Source organism: Uloborus diversus, chromosome 4 (assembly GCF_026930045.1).
Source record: "Uloborus diversus isolate 005 chromosome 4, Udiv.v.3.1, whole genome shotgun sequence".
Classification (NCBI taxonomy): domain Eukaryota; kingdom Metazoa; phylum Arthropoda; class Arachnida; order Araneae; family Uloboridae; genus Uloborus; species Uloborus diversus.
This window is the reverse complement of record NC_072734.1, coordinates 18,492,838-18,511,823: the sequence shown is the minus strand read 5'-3', so window position 1 is coordinate 18,511,823 and position 18,986 is coordinate 18,492,838. Positions and strand designations below refer to the sequence as shown.

At 35.3% G+C, this 18,986-nt stretch overlaps 1 protein-coding gene across 1 annotated transcript; it reads right to left on the bottom strand.

Moving 5' to 3' along the window:
* Positions 1-2,592: 2,592 nt before the first annotated feature.
* LOC129221343 (fatty acid hydroxylase domain-containing protein 2-like) lies at positions 2,593-18,755 on the bottom strand. The gene is made up of 6 exons (XM_054855811.1): positions 18,611-18,755; positions 14,009-14,114; positions 7,138-7,265; positions 5,892-6,100; positions 4,065-4,337; positions 2,593-2,827 (listed from the first exon to the last, which is right to left on the bottom strand). Exons 2-6 carry the CDS (start codon positions 14,106-14,108, stop codon positions 2,704-2,706), a joined length of 834 nt encoding a protein of 277 aa, XP_054711786.1. The 5' UTR covers positions 14,109-14,114; positions 18,611-18,755; the 3' UTR covers positions 2,593-2,703.
* Positions 18,756-18,986: the final 231 nt, after the last annotated feature.

Here is an 18,986-nt window from a genome sequence, read left to right as displayed (position 1 = left end):
ATGGCCCTGTCCGTGACTTCCACGAGAAATGATATTTTAATAATAAGAGTAAGGATTGTCATTTCATTCTGATTAAGAGGAAGCCCTACATACGAGAATGAAAATGCAACTGTACATGATCAAGGATTAAGTCTAGTTTTATTAAACATTGAAAAGAAGAAGATAAGAGTTTGAAAGCTATTTATGCTTTCAATTCGTTATTATTATTATTTTTTTAATTTTTATACACTTAACTATGATTTTTTTTTGTTTGTTTGCTTGATTAAATCAGAATATTTTGATTTAAATTCAATAGAAGTACAAATTTTGCAGAAGCGTACACTTTGAGCTTTCGTTTTCCTTTGTATGAGCTATCATAATTTTCAAAAGTAAAAAATGAATTTTTAGACTACCTCTACCTTCCGAAATTTGTAATGCTAGATCCTCAACCTCCTCTGCGACAGTAAACATAGCACAACCTTCATTTACGTTATGTGGTATTATTAATAAACTATAAAGTCACCCGTCAAGGTATGACAGGTGAAAATTACTTCAACTTTTGAACGAAGCAATTGCCTGTTTAATAATATTTTGATAGTTGAACTTTTAACCCTAACTCCAGCGAATTAACCCTAAACTTCAGTAGATAGCGTTCATAGTTGACGGCCTTTTCGTTTCTTCATTCCCCTGAAATGACACAGTCTTACCATTAAAACAATTAAGTTGCCGATTCCAGTTCAGCTTTGTCACAATAAAGTCTCTAACTGCATGTTAAACAATATCAAATAATCATGCAGCGGCGCAAGTTTCAATGGTGAAACACGCGCGTTACTCGATCATCCGCTATTATATATATGCGGATATACTCGGCTACGAGCTTATTAAATCAGTAGAATCCCCCCCCCCCGCATTAAAAATGATTGAATAAATAAATAAAATCAACCGACAACTCGAGTTTTAGACATGCCACTGACGAACTTTGAACACTCGGAGATTCTTTCAGTATTCACCTAGCTCGGCAAAAGTTCATTGAAAAATTAAATTCTCCGTTCAGATTCGAAAATTGAGAGCTCAGGTGCTTTCGTCTGGTGGGAAACTAAACGTCTCAAATGGTAATGGCAATCCGCCGCTAGTGGTGCCAAATGAACGAATGTGTGTCAATTCTGTGGATCGCACTATACAGTGGAGTCCCTCTATCTGAACACTCTCTAATGTGAACATTCCGATATTCTGACCACATTTTGATGGTCTCGGCAAAACTCCATAGACTTAACATAGGCTGACCTCTCTGCACTCTGAACAGCCTATGATATGAACATCCCAGTATTACGCACGCGCGCGAACGCTATTTTTAATCCCCTTCAACTATCACCTCGTTATATGCTGAACATGTTTACAGGTTCGAGAATTCCTATGAATCAAATTGGAAAGCCTGAAATACATTCACGATTTTATCACTGATTAAATGGCATTAAAGAGAAAATGAATAGAGGAAGAAGAAAACTCATTTTCTTACTGCATCACATTATATTATTGCATCATATGAAATCATTCAGCTGAGCAGTATGAGCTTGAAATTTCTGCCACTGAACTATATTTAGTTGTTTTCAAGACCTTTAAGCAAAATGCAGCTGAGAATCACCCGGAAACATTTTCACTTGCATGATAGCACATACCTTGCATGAGGATACATAATGCAAAAACAGAGTAAAAATAACTTTTTTTTTCAGGTACTGTACCGATAGTTGTAGGTATTGTAATGTTTTATTTTTAAATGTTACGTTTAACTTTTTTAACTTAAAAAGAAATAAATAAATGCAAGTTTTTAGATCCTACAAATGAATTAGACATTGAATTAGACATTGCGCTGGTCACCTATCCAAAATTCAACACCTCTACCAACGTTACTGGTATAGCTCACTGAGCAAAGTACTGAACGTGGTCCACCAACACAACAGAATACGTTTACATGCATTATCCATAGTCTGCCTTTATAATGAACACCCCCATAATCTGAGCATTTTTGTTCCGTCCCATGCGTGTTCAGAATAGAGTCCACTGTATTTGCAAATGGCGAAGAGTTATTACACAGTCCCACTAGAAAAAAAAAATAAAGAGAAACAAAAGATCTGTGACCCACTTCCCCCAATTAACTCTAATTTGAATTCCGAAACTTTGAATTCAAATTATGTTTTTCGCAATCACGAGTTGCGACAAGACCCTACTGATTAGAGTTATTGTTTCTAGAAATGGCTCCCCCCCCAAGCATGTACCTCCTCCTGGGTGGTTACGTGTGTATAGTTGTGTGTGTAGGCTTACGCGTGTGCACGTAGGCGTGTGTATGTGTGTAAAGGCGTGCGCGCGTAGGGGAATGTGTATGAGCATGCATGTGTAGGACATGGACGCCACCGCCCAGCAAAAATGGATTCCGGTGGACGGTGTTCAGGGCCAGCCGCGACGCCGCCGGTGGACGGTGGTGCTGCAGCCCTGGTCCAAGCTGAAAAAGGAACCACAACGTCAAGGACGGTCAAATGAAAGCAATAAGCAATCGTGATTGCTCAAAAAAAAAAAAAACAGTTCAAAGGAAATATCGATGATTTGTTAGATATTTTCTTTTCTTTTTATTTTAATACAATGTACAATTCTTAGAGGTTGCTCACAAATATTTCCTCCAAATAGAAATTTTATTTACATTTTGGCTGGTTCAGTATTTTCTGAACGAAGTCATCGAATAGGTGTTAACGACAACAGCACTTTGTTCCTTGCATACGCTTGTGATTTTCTAAAATTTTTGTCTGTTCCGTGAAACCAATCCAGAATTCCAGCGACTCCAAAATTCTCATTAAATCTGAAATGAAAACAAAATGGAAACGATAAAATATTTTACAATTTGTAACGTGAAAAATTAAAATGATTTGACGAATAAAAATATTTTTAACGTAATGTACCAAAAGTAAGTTTTTAACGCTATGCATTTCAGAAAGTAAAACTTGTGCTCAAATGCTCATTTATTGGTCATACCACCTTACATGCAAAAATTCAGTACTTAAACTATGCAGTGATGGCAAGAAAGAACTTCGTGATACAGAGAAATCCCATTACAGTGAACTCCAGTGCAACGAAACATCCAGTTCCACGAAATAAAGTTTCAGTCTCGATTTAGATCTAAAACCGTTTGTATTCCACTACGCGGATTGAATTCTGTTACAACGGATTATCCGTTACAAAAGAACAAAATCTGAGGTCCCTTGAAGTTCGTTGTTACGGGATTTCACTGTATTGATGATCTAGGGTAACGGCACCAGTAACAGACATGCTCACAGGTTAACTCAAATTTCTGAGCCTTTTAATGTATTTAGACTTTTGAAACTATTTTTCTCACAAGCAACTATATCTCATCTAATTTTTGGCTGCTTTTGGATCCTCTGAATTAGTTAATTTTATTTTTATTTGCTTCATTTCGAAAAGAGGTCCGACCTCCAGTAACAAACACCGACAACTCTGGTGACATCCAGCAACAGACAGGATGAGGAGAAAATGAGTAATTGACAGAATTCCCCTTTTCTCTTCAAAATGTGCAAAAGTTCTTTATTTTTAGATCTAAAACCTTATTAAATTCAAATGAACATGAAACACCGGTAGACCTCGTGGTAGCTGTTCATAACCTTCCACCACTGCCTTGTAAATACCAACTGGCTCATAAAATTCACTCTGATAACACTAGATGATTGCACCGTATTCATGGTCGCAGTGATATCAGTTTTACTGTCCAACCACGGATTGCATGGAATTTTCAAACGTCCAAATAAGACGAATCTATGTGAATAAGGGGGAAAAGTAAAAATGTGATGCGCGTATTCCGCTCATTTGAATGAGACTCTGCTTCTGCAGAAGCTGACATCGCTAAAAAATAATAGATTTGTCCATTTGCGGCTGTAAAACGGCGTTTGTCTTTCCATACAATCCGTGGTCAGACAGTACCGGCCTAAAATTCTTATTATTTTAATCCAAACTTACGACTATCTGTTACTAGACCCTTGTCTGTTACTGGTGCCGTTTCCCTATTATCAAATGTCCCAACGTACTTTTGGTGATGAAAGTGGTGAAACTCTGGTGTAGGCGTGAAAGGCAGGTGGTATCCAGAATGTACAACCACTCCGTAGAACGTGGCAAAGGTGAGCCAGGCCCAGAGGGAGCTGACATGGCATCCGGCTACCACTGATCCGGCAAAAGTTGGCAGGACGTTCGAGAGGACGTGTTCCACCGGATGACAGTAGATGGCACTCACGCCAATTGGCGAGATCCACTCATGATGCTTCTTATGGTAGCGACGGTAGATAGGTGGATGGTGCAGAAATCTGAGTTAGAAATTATCAAAAAATTTTAGTTCAATGCTTTGTTTAAGAACTGTTTGTCACGTCATGGACAAAAACAAAAATTGTATAGTACACCCTGAAAACATAACACTTAGTACATGATTTTCCACATGTTTCACGTCACGCACTACATTTCGACTTGATATGAGAAAAAGGAAAAGATTAAAAATTTTATTTGAATTTTATCATCTTGAATTCAAATTATGTTTTTCGCAATCACGAGTTGACAAGACCCTACTGGTTAGAGCTTTTGTTTCTAGAAATGGCTCCTCCTCCAAGCATGTCCCTCCTCCTGGGTGGTTACGTGTGTATAGTTCTGTGTGTGTGTGTAGGCTTACATGTGTGCACGTAGGCGTGTGTATGTGTGTAATGGCGTGCGCGCGTAGGCGAGTGTGTATGAGCTTGCGTGTGTAGGACATGGACGCCACCGCCCAGTAAAAGTGGATTCCGGGGGACAGTGCTCAGGACCAGCCGCGCCGCCGCCGCCGGTGGACGGTGGTGCTGCAGCCCTGGTCCAAGCTGAAAAAGGAACCACAACGCCAAGGACTGTCAAATGAGAACAATAAGCAATCGTGATTGCTCAAAAAAAACATGTAATGAAAAGAGGTGTTAAATAGTAATAAAGTTAGACTCTTAAAAAAAAAAAAGTTTAGTTTCTTTTCTTTCTTTCATTTTTTTCCCTTCTTTTTCTTTTGGAGCTTTTGTAAAATTATCCAATGAGCAGAAACTTCATTGGTACTGCAGGGCCATCAGCTTTGAATGAACATTATTTAATAATGAAACGAATAATGGTGGTAAATATGAAACAGTTTTCTGAAGTCCCCAAACATTAATGAGATCTGTAAAAACCATTTTCCCAACCTCCTTGATCTTCTGCGTTCGAAATACCATTCTTCTATAAGAATACTGAGTACAACTATACTCTTTACATCGTAGAAATACCAGTTAAGCCAGTTAAAAAAGTTTCAGAGATGGAAAATTCAAAACTTTAGCTCTTTCAATATAAATTCTTTATCTATCTTTGGTCACTTAAAGGGGGAAAGGTGACCGAACCCATGCTGCTGTGCTAAGCACAAAAGCCGTATCTGCAGATCTGCACTCATTATCAAAATTGAATTACGATTACCACGTGGATCTCTGTCACATATTTCACCTAAATACAATGTTTTGCGGTCATTTGTCGATGGTAAATGTTTTTTAAAAAAATCTGAAAAAGAAGCATTTGAATCAAATATAAATGGATGTGCAAAACTTTAGCAGTTTCTCATTTTGAATTCGACTGCAGATAAGACTTTTGCGCTTAGCACGGCAGTATTTATACGTTTGTCACCACTGCGCATTCTTAAAATTATGAACTGTGAACTTACAGCCAAAGCAAAATGTTAGCTAGAGAAATAAATAGCCCAAATAATCATTCTATTAAACTAATCTCTTCTTGGATCTTGGATCTAGCAATGTGTGTTGAAAGCTATTTTTCAAAACAGTACTATTTTGCAGGTTCATCAGCATGAGAAAGAAATCAGGGACTTTTCTTACCTATGTGAGTAGTAGAAAAAAACTTCTTCTGTAAGGATCTGCACCACGATATCAAAAATGAATCGTGGCAATTTGGGAACCACTATTCCATCATCATATCCCCATCGAGATCTGAGCAAGTAGCAGGAATAGATAACAGGGACTGCAACCACAGTTTGATTTATCAGCACTTGGAGGACTACTTCACGGAGTTTGTAAGGAGTGACTCTCTAAAAAGAGGTTGAAAAGTCTTATTTTCCTCCAATGTTTCATTATTCTTCCCATTTTCTAATTGTTTTATTTTCCTCGAATGTTTTGTTATTCTTCCCGCTATTCTAAATGTAGACTTCGTATAGTTCGAAGTCTAACACACACAGACACACATTCACACAAAAAAATCTGACAACTTATAATTCATTTGAAAAATAGTTAGAAGTGCAACACAATGTAAAGCAGTGGTGCCCAGCTTTTTTGCACCCGAGGGCCGCACCTTATCCTAAAATGACCCTCGCAGGCCAGAACACAAATGAAATTTTAAAATCTTAAAATTTCTTTCTAACAGCTTGGAAAAATATGAACAAGGAAAGAAAATTCAGGACTAATTTATCAAAGAGGAACATATCTATTTTCCAAAAATGTTCAAGAGGTCAGAAAAACAAATTAGTGTAAGAACAAAATAGTTTTATCAACTTCCCTGGGTACAGAATTGAACACAAAAGCACAGCAAATCATGGCCCAGAGTAAGAAATGTTTGGGTAAAAAAAAAAGGAGATATCGGCATCTTAATTTTGGATATGTGCCGTTTTGAACGAAAACCTGAATGCTGAAAGTTCCAATTTCACCAAAACTCTAATATTTTACCCTCTCATGTTCTCTTATCAAAGTACATGAACCTAAAAGTAGTAGATTAAAATTTGAGGATTTTGGACATGTGTTCCTTTGGATTTAAAAGTCTTCGTACTACAGATTCTTTCAGGATATGTCCCCTTTTGTTCAAAATAAAACGTGCAGAGAACGGATTTGGATTTATTACCTTTTGATCGAAAAACCACACTTTACCCTTAAATAAAATAGGATTTTCCACGTTTCGATTTCTTAAGAGTAAGTGATTTGATAAAGGTCATCTGATAGATTTAAAAAATGCCATAAAATGAATTTCAATTATTTCAGTGAAAACCGTTCAATTATTTCAGTGAAAGTCTTTGAACAATTAAAAAATATTTGATTTCAGCAAAAATGTCTAAAATATCTTGATAGAGTAACATACCGGATATTTCGTCTTGCTTAGTTCTGGTATTTTGAACTGAACAATAGAAGCTGGACTTCCAGTCAAATCGAGAACTGTGAAGATGGCGCTTGTGATCCAATAGACGGTGAGCATGATTATGAGAGGAACTAAAAAAAGAAATATCAATTACTTCAAGACTGAAGGATACAGGGCTAAATGTCATGGTTTTTTTTTAATGAATTTAGTTAAAAAAATGCTTAGTTATATAAACAGCATGATAGGATGAGATGAAATGCATTACGGGGTAGAATGGGGTCGTTTCCAATGTTTTAAAAGTATTTTTTTTCTGAAAAAACATGCTTAAAAACATAGAATCTAACCAATTTTAAATAATTTGTTTAAGTTTAATATTTTTAAAAAATTACTTAAATCGGTGATCTTTATTGTTTACATTTCTTGCCGATGACATCACAAATGATGAAATGCCATTCTGTGTTCCCATTCACAGTGCAAAATATTTAATTCGCATCTTTACTCACGTGTATTGGCAACGATATGGTTGTAGCGTAGAACGCAATTTTAATTCGCTTCTTGATTATCATAACGTGGAAACGCGGTACAAAGATGCGCCAAAGAGCATCATTTGTGACGTCATCTAGCCTTGTTTGAAAAACCGGACATTTTAAAAAAATAATTAAAAAATAACTGTTGGGAAAATGAAAGAATTTTCTGGGTTCATGTTATTTTATTTGCCCCCCCCCCCCCTTTTCTTTAGCAGATACTAAATGATAGCAGGTTTAGTGTATACATTTTAGTAGTAGGATTGGTTTACAATGTATAAGCATAAATATACAAAATGTTCGTAAAGTCATTGAAACATTTTAAAAATTCATAGAAAAGTAACAAATTGTCACATGAATATGCGGTTTGCGCCATAATACTTCACAGGTTCCAGATTTTTTTTATGGCATCGTAAAAAAGAAAAAAGAAAAAGAAGAAAATGAAAGTGTAATTATAAGTAACTTGCTGCAAAGGTTCTATCGTCGCAGAGAGAAAAACAAATGCCTTGTGAAGTGCATAATCATTTGATCAAACAGAAAGTAATACATTTCATTACCAGAGTTCAATGCATGCACTGTATGTTGCTCGAATCACATCTAAACGGTACTCAAGTTCATCGCAAGTCCACAAACGTAACACAGTGAACTCTTGCAATGAAGGGTATTGCTTTCTGTTTGACTAAACAAGAAGCTCCGTCTGGAACTAAACGAGCCTACTTTCCCGTATACCCATATCCAGGGGCGGACTGGATGGCTTTGGCCCAGTCGGCAAAGGAATATTTTGGCCAACCTCTGTGAATTAAAAAAGTGAAATTAAACAGTGCCGGATCTCGATTCTTCCGAGCTCAAGCAAAGACATTAAACTACTGCTAGTTCATGTATTCCTTCAAGTTTCTAAATCACGTTTTAAAATTCTAAAAAAAAAAAAATTGTAAAACGTAAAATAAAGCTAACACTGGCACATTTTTTATGTGCCTTAAAAGAAGGATACTAATGGTTACAAGTCTTAAAAGACACATCTTTAGACTTCTATACTGACAACATGACAACATAGGAAAAACAAGAGGAAAGGTAGGAATCAGGTAAACTCCCCTGGAAATTTTTCGAAATTGGTTGATCTATATAGGAAGGAGAAAAGAATTGGCAGAGGGGGTTCTAGTTCCGTTCTAAGCTATATTTTCAAAATTGATGTCAGAAAGCTAGATTTTGCAATTTTCGGTAACCTTAGAGGAGAGAGAAAAGAAGGTTCCCCCACGATTTTGTTTCAATTTCATTTTTTTTCCTTTCAAAATTGAAGTCCATATAAGTCTATCTTTGTTTACAACAGAATGTAGGGGGCTATTTCCGGAAATTCTCCGAAATGTGAAGTTTTGGACACGCAATTTTAGGTTACTCTTGTTAAATTTAATTGAACAGGAAAGAACATAGGGGCTTTCTACAAAAACTTTTCGACGTTGAACTATTAAAAAACGCAAAATTATCTTTGGTCACGTTAGAAAGAGAAGGAGGCTCAGTGATCTTATTTGGATGCATTTCAAAACTGAAGTCTACTCGACCCAATTTTCGAGTACATTCAGTTACTATAGGAAATCCGGCGACTCTGTTTCGGAATTCTTCTACATTGAAATTTTTAAAATCATAATCTTACAATATGTTTGAAAAGATTAAAAGGAAAGGACACAGGTTTCCCTTGTGTTTCCTCCAAGATTTTTGAGTGGGTGCCGTGCCCTTCCGCTTTTCAGTCAACCTTTGACACTTAACTTAATCACTTCTCATTGCCCCTTAAAAGTTTTAACATAACTTAACAAAAGCAAATTTTTTTTGAAAGGAAACGATTGACACAAGCCTGTCCTTGAAACGACACTCCCTCGTTTTAATCACTTATCCACAAGAATCTGATTAGAATATATCTGGTGTTTTTAGAATTATTTTTGAAACTAAACATTAAAAAGCTTTTCAATATTTTCAAAATAACTACTATCGAAAACACTTGGATATTGTATGCACCTAGTATACCAAAAAAGTAAAAAAGGCACCTTTTTTTATGTGACAAAACTTCTATCAAAAAGTGCCCTTTTATTTGACAGCGCACTGCCCCTTTTTTGGTCTTAGGGGAAACATTTTTTTCTGAAACTGAAATCAATTTTAGGCCATAGAGCAAATAAAAAGGTTACGTAACTCACCCATGAAAATTTTTAAACATGAAACTTCAAAAGCTATCTTTAGTGACTTTAAGGGAATGGCGAAGGTTGGAAGACTTTGTCTGGAATTTTTTCTATATTTAAATCTAAAAAAACACAATTGAGAGCCTTGATGCAAGAACCAGGTAAGCCCAGACTTACTCACTGTTTGTAAGACCAACAAATAACACACCAGTGTCCAATAAAAACTCTATTTTCTTTCCTTCATTATTTACAACAAAGTAGAGGTCTGATCTTACATTTGTGTTCTGTTGTTGCACCAATCGGAACATCTATATTGTTCACACGCAAAAATAAATTTAAAAAGAAAAAAAAAGGACTTACCTGGTTCTTCCATCAAAGCCCTCAATTATAAACTATCGTTGGTGATTTTAGAAGAAAGCCTTGACGTTACCAAAAGTGGACTCTCTTCCGAAGTTTTTCGAATTTGACTTTCTAAAACCGCGACTTAAGGTTTTATTTGGAAACGATAGGAGAAGGGGTGCGAGGTTCGTCTTCCTCGAATCTTTAATCATAAAACTTTTCTAAATTTTAAATCAATTTCAAATCTTTTAGGGTATTAAAGGGTTCAAGGATGCTTTTTTAAGATTGAAAGTCTTATTAGCTTTCGTAGCGATAATTTACGATCGACCAATGAAATCTCTAGCCAACTTACAGCGTTTAGTTGAATCTGTCACAACCAGCTGAGTACATAGTGAATATTACAGTTGTCTTTTTCCAGTTGGCACGAAATTCAGGATATTGTCCTTTTATATTTGTTGCCCCAATTCTAAATGGGCAGTCAACAATTTTCGTGGCTGCAGCGAGCAAGTTTTTGATTTCTCTCAACAGTTATTCTAGCCTTAAATTCATTTCACCATGAAATGGATGCATAAAGATAGCTGGTCTACGACTGAAATATCATTTACCGCAGTGGTGCCCGACCTACAGCCTGTGGATCACATGGGCCCGCGAAGCTGATCTATGTGACCCGTTGTATTCAATGTTATGTGAAACGTAAAATATATTCTGAAAAATTTCAAACGCACTAATCATCTTTATTCGGTCTTAGGAAAGATTGATGCAAAATTTGAAGCCGAGTAGTCATATAGGTATTGGTTTTCAAAAAACAGATCCAAAGTTTGTATCAATAAAATAAGCATGCAGTAACAATGGAAGCAAGTTTTGGTTAATAATTGTCTTTTATTTTCTTTGGTTTCCCATTATATTTAGGAAAAAAATTACATTTATTCTGACCCGCGATATTCCTCTTAATATGAGGTTTGGCCCGAGGTAAAAATAAAAAAGGTTGGGCACCACTCATGCATAGCATCAATCTCAGTTCTGTAGAACTTTTCCCATTTTTTACTTTATGCACAATTTCGACTTGAATATGAGAGACAAGAAATTAAGTTATTTTTTAGAGAAAATTTGCTTCACAAAAAAGAGTCAACTATTTTAAGTTGGCCCCCTAAGCAGTTGGCCCAGTCGGGGATCCTCGACTAGCCGACCTGGCCAGTCCGCCCCTGCCCATATCTACTTTCTAATATCTTATCAATTTTCTCAAAAATAGCTAAAATCGCAAATTGTTTCAAACATATTTTAAAAATATTTTAAGCTGATTTCTAGGAATAAAATATGCCTCGCTCATCTAAAAAATTAGATGCATGAAAATAAAAAAATGAACAAATAAAATAGCAACACCTTTTAAACAAAGCAGCTAATACACTTTTTCCCATTAAAAAAAAAACTCTTTAACCGCTTTCAAAAAGAAAAAAAAGTAATAATTAAAATTAATAAGCTTTTTAAAATAAATACTTCATATCAAAAAAAAAAAAATCGTTTAATTTTCCCCTGTTGCCAAAAAATAATTTTTTTAATGAATTAATGTACTTTCCAAAATGAATAAAAGCAACAAAATGTCAAGTTAAAGAAACAATTTTCATTATCAAAATAATAATAATAATTTGAATTTTGACATCTTGAATTCAAATTATGTATTTCGCAATCACGAGTGTGTGTGTGTGTGTGTGTGTGTGTATGTAGGCGTGTGTGTTTGTGTCTGTGTGCAGGCATGAGTGTGTGTGTATGTATGCGTGTGTGTGTAGGATGTTGACGCAATCTGGAGACTGTGCTCGCCAGAGGAGTAGCATCGGGAGGGGCCGGTCGGCAGTGGCGCCACAGAGGGAGGCGGAGGGAAAATAAAATCATAGGACATCAAAACAGTCATGTGAGAATAATAAGTAATGTGATTGCTCAAAAAAATCGTCTGCGCATATTTTTATATAGAAACATAAAGGACTTCGAGTTTAATAGTCGAAAACTGAATACATAAATTAAAAAAAATAAAGTGAAAATAAAAACAAGTCATCTAACCAATAATTATTTCACAGTTAAAACCATGGCTGCGAAATCGGAGTTGGAATCAATCTCATTTTGGGATAAAAGAGTTCAGATTCTGGAGCCGAAGGTATTTAATTCAAAGACTCGGAGTTGGAATCGGTCATTTCCCTTAGAGTCCGCAACTCTGCCAATGTTTGCGGAGTCGGAGTCAGACTTATATGAGATAAAGGAGTCGGAGTTGGAGTCGAATATCCAAAAATCAAAGTCAGTTATTTTTCCTCCATGTATAAATTTTTGTCAAAGGTACGAAGTCAGAGTCGAAGTCGAGGAGTCAGAGTTCGACTAATTGTCGGGCACAGGAGTCGGTGTCGGAGTTAGGTACTCCAAAATTATCGGAGTCGGAGTCGGGAATTTGTCGTCAAGAGGTATTTCCAACAAAATGTGTTTGAAGTAAATCCGACTTCAAGTGCGGAATCTACATCGACTTTTCAGTTAACTAACTTCAGACACAGTAGGCGCTAATGTTAAAAGGGATTTAAACTGTTCAAAATTGAACGGAAAACGTTCAAATCAAAAAGATATTTTTTTTCATATTTTTCATCAAAAGCTTTTTCCTACAAAGTTTGTTTGAAGCAAATTCGCCTCACAGTTCGGAATTGCCTTGAATTTCCCCGTAGACGCTAATGTTAAGTTTTTTTGAACTGTTCAAAATTGAACGAAAAATAGTTCAAATCAAAAAGTGATATATAGGAATGAGGTGTCCTCGCCGAGATCTTTCGAACAAAAAAGAATAAAAAATGTTCGAATCGGACTATTCACTCAAAAGTTATTAGGGGAGGGGGACAGACAGACAGACCGACATACATATTCCCCTGTCTCAATACCCTACTTTCCAATTTTTCATTTTTCGATATTTATTTAATTATTTTTTTATTTTTGCCTTTTTTTTGTTTTTCGCGATATTTTCAAGATGCATTAAACCTTTCATGCTTTTTTCTTCTTTCTCTGACTTTTACTGGCAAAGTAGGCTAAAAATCGCCCTTTAAGGTATGACGGGTGAAAATTGCTTCTACATTTGAACGAAACAACTGCCTGCTTGGTGATATTTTGATAGTTGAAATTTTAGCCCTAACTCCAAAAATAACAGTTTTACCAGTAAAACAGTTAAGTTACCGGATCCAGTTCATCCTCGTCAAAATAAAGCATTTTCCTGCATGTCAAATATTACCAGAAATATTATAATATTATCATGTCGTGGAGCGTACAGACGCTATATAGATAGGCCGACGCATCACCTTAAGTTTAGCCATTTTGGATCGGATGTTTCATTGTTGCGGAGCTAGGGTTACCACATCAAAGTTTCGTGTTTCGCCAAATTCGCCGTAAATAATATTTTATTTAATAAATAATTCACGTGTGTGTGTGTATATGTGTGTGTGTGTGTGTGTGCAGCTAATAATGGCTCGCAGTGAACCATCACTAAACGCGTTAACTCGCCAGAAAAGACAACCGCTCCAACACGCGCTCCGATCCAAAATGGCTAATCTTAAGCTGATGCGCCGGCTCGTATATATAGGGTCCTTAGTGGAGCGAGTTTCATTGTTGATGACGTCAGATGCGTTATTCGTTCATTCGCTACTATATGTATGACGATACGATTAAACACCGCACGTGGCGTTTGTTTTTCTCTCTCTTGTCAAAACTGTCGAAAACTAAAAACAATTGAAGGGCGCCATTTCTAATTTTTTCCCGTGCAGCGAAATTAATTGATGATTTTCGAAATATGTCAGTCCTAACGATTCTCGACTGTTACCGAAACATACTTACCGGTTACGTTGAGTGTGAATTCGTTTTCATGACAAAGCTTATGAATGGATGAATATGCCGTGTTGATGGATGATTCTGCAGTCTTCCAGACACCTTCCATTTTGCCCTAAATAAGAAGGAAAATTGAAAATTGTATCCCAAATGATCAGTGAACTTCTTACACTCGGGTCTTTTTAACCGAAACTGAGCTACAGTGACTCAGGGTGAATTTTATTCCTGATTTCTCCACTATAAATTGCTTCACCAATATTTTCAGAGCGTTATTGAATTTATTGGCATATTGAAGAAAAACTCTTAAATTTTAGATAGTTATCCAAAATTTAAAAAATACAAAGTATCCATAGTTAAACGACTCTACTTTAAAATTGTCTAGCGGCGAAATTATTGCTCAGATATTAACGAAGTTTTGTGAACAGCATAATGAAGTTTGGTGGGGCGAATAAAAAGTAGTTCAACATTTCACCACCATAGAGTATTATAAAGAGATACACATTTGTTATACATTTACGATGGTTTTAAAACAAATCTTGCATCAAAACATGTTCAACATGACAGATAACATTTTTGTCTACCTTCCTCCACCGTTTAATTTCAACTTTTAAGAAGATTCGATTGAAATGAAAAAAAAAAATAATAAGTGAAATTTACAGTTTTATAGAGATTTACAGCAGCAAAAATAAAATACTGTAAAACTCATTCGTTCGCGGAAGAAAACAATGCTCTTTAAATTTCTAGAATTCGTCAATTGATTATGTAAGCCTGTCCAATCACTAAATGAACTTCATCAATGTTTTTTTTTTAACCAACTTCAAAATGTTATCAGTTCATACCATAGACTTTTTTTTTTGGTCCACTCACAGCTGCTTACCTAGTGAACAGATTTTGATGATTATTATTATTATTAATTTATTTATTTTTTTATGGATATGGGATGTCTCAACTTAGGTCCCATTACTTTGTTTGACCATATTTGCTCTTTAGAAAAAAAGTTATGGGCAAAAAAAAAAAAAAGTAAATTTCGTGCAATTTCTCTATTAAATGATTAAATATAAAACCAATTGTTACAAAAGTTTGGTGCCATACAGCAGTAATATTAATAGTAATTGCAATGATAATTTTGAATAAAGGTTTCTCTGAAGCAAGCATCAAGTTTCTTCAGTGTCATTGCTCTATAGTGGGAGTAAACCTAACCTGGAAGCAAGGTAATGCAGTGATTAAGATCTTCTTAGCCTTCACAATGCTACCAGGTAAGGTTTGCCTCAACTATACATATAGTAGAATTTTTATCGTTATCATCCATGCCAATAACAGATGATCTGGGCTAAGTAAGGAGATACAGGATTGCATCACAAGTAACTTGTATGCTGTGAAATATAAATCAATTAGGGAAAACGTAATATTTAAATGGTTATCATTAAATTAACACACAAATGAATTCCAGAGAGGAATAAAGATAAATTTTTAATGCCAATCGCTTAAAGTTTAAGGCGTGTTTATAGCTTCTTTTTTAGTATGGAGCATTTTAATGAAAAAAATAAGGTGAAGTTTCGTGATGGTAACTTCTTACTATTTCTGAAATACATTTGCACTAAAAAGAATGAAAGAAAAAATTTTGAAAAAAAAAAAAAATAGAACTGACTTTAAAATTGCTCTAAAAAGTGAAAAATAATTTTATTCTTTAAACACCATCGATAATACTTTTAAACATAATTTTTGAAGCTCTCGTAAAAACGATAGATAACATCATTCACAGCCATAACTCAACTACAACTATAAATTTAACCAGGCCCAGTTTCTTCACTACCACATACTTTATGCATTGATGACAGCATATTTGAGTAGGAAACGATGCATGCACATGTTTTGTTTCTAACTTTGGATGATTTTCTGAATAAAATATGAACGAAGCATGGTTACACTGGATTTTACTTTTTATTTTTGCGCCAACTTCAAAAATTATGTTTAATCGATGGTGTTTAAAGAATAAAATTATTTTTCACTTTTTAGAGCAATTTTGAAGTCGGTTCTATTTTTTTCAAAAAATTTTTATTATACAGCTATATTTTGTTTTTCTATTTCCTACGCAAACATTTTATTAATCGTGTTATTGGATCACAGTTGAAAATATTTTCAGTTTCTCCTGTAAGTGCTAATGTTAAACACGCTTTATCAGCAGTAAAAAATTTAAGTTAAAAGTTTTGGTGATTAATTTGTTAAGTTCTTCTGAATTGCTCAAAACTGAATGAAAATTGTCGTAATCAAAAAATGAAACAAGGGAATGAAGCACCATTATGTGTGGAGAAAGACGGACAAAAAAAAAAATCCTGCACCCACATAAACCTACTACTTTTAAACATTTTGTTTGTTGGTGTTTATTAAACTAGATAATTTTATTCTTTCACTCATTTTTATTTTTAGTGATATTTTTAAGAAATATTAAGCCCTCTTTCTTTTTTGATGGTAGCCAAAATAATACAAAATTGAAAATCAATTATTCGGGAAATATTGCAAAAAGAAAATAAAGAAGATATATTGTAGATTTTTTTTTTTTTTTTGAGCAATCGCGATTGCTTATTGCTTTTATTTGACTGTTTTGATGTGCTATCATTTTATTTTCCCGCCAGCACCTTCTGCAGCATCGCCGTCAACCGGCTCCTCACGATGCTGCTCCTATAGCGAAAACCGTCTCCAGGTTGCGTCAATATCCTACACTTACACGCATACATACACGCACGTACAAACAAACACATACACACGCATACATACACCTACACACAGGCATACATACAGACACCTACACATACACACACACCTACACACAACTACCCACACGCTCATGCCTGCACACAGACACAAACACATATGCCTACACACACATACACATTCCCCCCCTACCACAAACACTCATGCACACAACTACCTACACACTCATACCTGCACACAGACACAAACACACACGCCTACATACACACACACACACACACTCGTGATTGCGAAAAACATAATTTGAATTCCAGATGTCAAAATTCATTTTTTTTTTTTTTTTGTTAGGGAACAAACAGAAGCAATTAAAACACTCATTTTGTTTTCTTTCCCCCATGAAAAATAATTCATATTAGAAAACTTTTAGCAATAATTGCTGGAAATACATCCTATCATAAGCCCCTTTTTTCACGTAATGCTTTCTTTGAAATCACGTGTCTGGGATTATTAGTTCAAAATGTGTTTTAAAACACTGCTTGAGAAAAAAAATAATACATGATGGTTTGGACTATTGTTTTGTTTAAGATACATAATTTTTGTGCCATTATACGCATGCAATAAATTTCTTTTCAATTAGTGGCGTATTTTATCCTTTTGAAAAGATCTCACCAAGTTGAAATATTTCAACTGTTGCCCCTCGGCAAGGATCGTGTAACCCCCATTCTCATTTTTTTTTCCTATGGCTCCCTTGATCTGTTCTGTGGCTCCTGAGGGGGTCATATGGGACCGTTGAGAAACCCTGGTTTAATCAAGGGTTGGTTGAAGGAGGCCCACCAGTATTCGCTATTTATTACTCATGTGGCACACACATAGTAGCGAAATGAGAGGCATTTAAATAGTTAAGACGACTTAGCTTGTTCAAAATGAACAAATTGTAAATTCGTTTTGAAAAAGAAAGAACATTATACGTGAAATAAAACTTGCATTGCAAGAGGGGGGGGGGGGGGTTTTGGCAGTAAATTTTCGCTTTCAAAAAGAAAATGGAAAATTTTTACCTTTGAAAGTGAAAAATGAAATGTTTTATTCTATTATAAAAAGTATTTTTGGTCAAATGATTCAGTAGATAAAAGGTTGAATGAATAAATGAAATATGCTGAAAAAAAAATAAATGAATAATTAAATTAATTAATTAATGTATGCGAACAAATAAATGAGTGAGTAAAAGAGTGAATGAATAAGATAGTAAGTGAATGATTGAATAAATAAAATACTAAATAAGGTATGTTAATAAAGTAATTAATGAAGAATGCGTAAAAGATTTAATAAATGATTGAAATATTAAATGAAATTAACTATTTCACTTTGCTCATTTTACATCAGAGGGGGAGAGGGCGTCATTTTTTTTTTTTTTTTTCATTCAACGGACTTCCATTAAATGTTTAGCACCGGCATCGCTGTGCGGGTACTGCTAATCGCTGAATAAAGGCTTAGCCGTATTGTATATAAAATCTGCTTAAAAAAGAGTTATAATTTGAATTCTGTATAGCATGGAAGTTCCAAACACATACCATCAGACGCAGAAAAAAAAACTCTTTATTTCGGTATCAAATTTAAAATTTTTTAAATAAATTTTCACTGCAAAAATCTCGAAAAACCTGTTAGAAGTCTTTAATTAAAAAAATTCGTTAATTTGGGTCATCGGAAGACGCAACCTAGCTAAAAACACTCGATCAACTCTCCTTTCGAACAAAAAAAAAGCTTTTCAAAATCGGCCCATCCGTTTAGGCGCTAGAGTGTCACACACAGATACGTCAAACTTATAAACCCCTTCCTTTGTGTGTCGGGGGTTAAAAACAGAACAATACAACTTAAAGCAGATCAAATCAGAGCTTTACTTACGGAAAAAACTCGCCGCGGAGGGTCCGATACCGACGGTGTATTCCTTTACTGAAATCTGCGCAAACGCAATTCTTGCTTGAAGTTTCTTCGGCCATGAGTCGGGACTCTTTAATTAGGGCACTCGTTGCTGGATAACATATTCCAATGAAAGTGAGATTCGAATGTACCTGATGCCGAAACCGGTCGACCTTCGCCCTCTCGGAATTGTTCTACGGGATTCGATTGGTTATGGCAAGGTATGGTAATAAAACGTTCGTCCCTTGCACGTGCGGCATTTCCTTGGTGATGAAATTCACCCCTTTTACCTTGACCGTGATCTCAAAAAAGAAGCATAAAATGGATGTCATTTTGATTATTTTTAACTTTTCGCCAAAAA

Coding starts and splice junctions, on each gene's coding strand:
- LOC129221343 (XM_054855811.1), bottom strand. CDS start 14,108: ATGGAAGGTGTCTGGAAGACTGCAGAATCATCCATCAACACGGCATAT. Junction 7,266..14,008: donor ATTCACACTCAACGTAACCG/GTAAGTATGTTT, acceptor TTCTTTTTTTAG/TTCCTCTCATAATCATGCTC. Junction 4,338..5,891: donor TTTTTCTACTACTCACATAG/GTAAGAAAAGTC, acceptor TTTCTAACTCAG/ATTTCTGCACCATCCACCTA.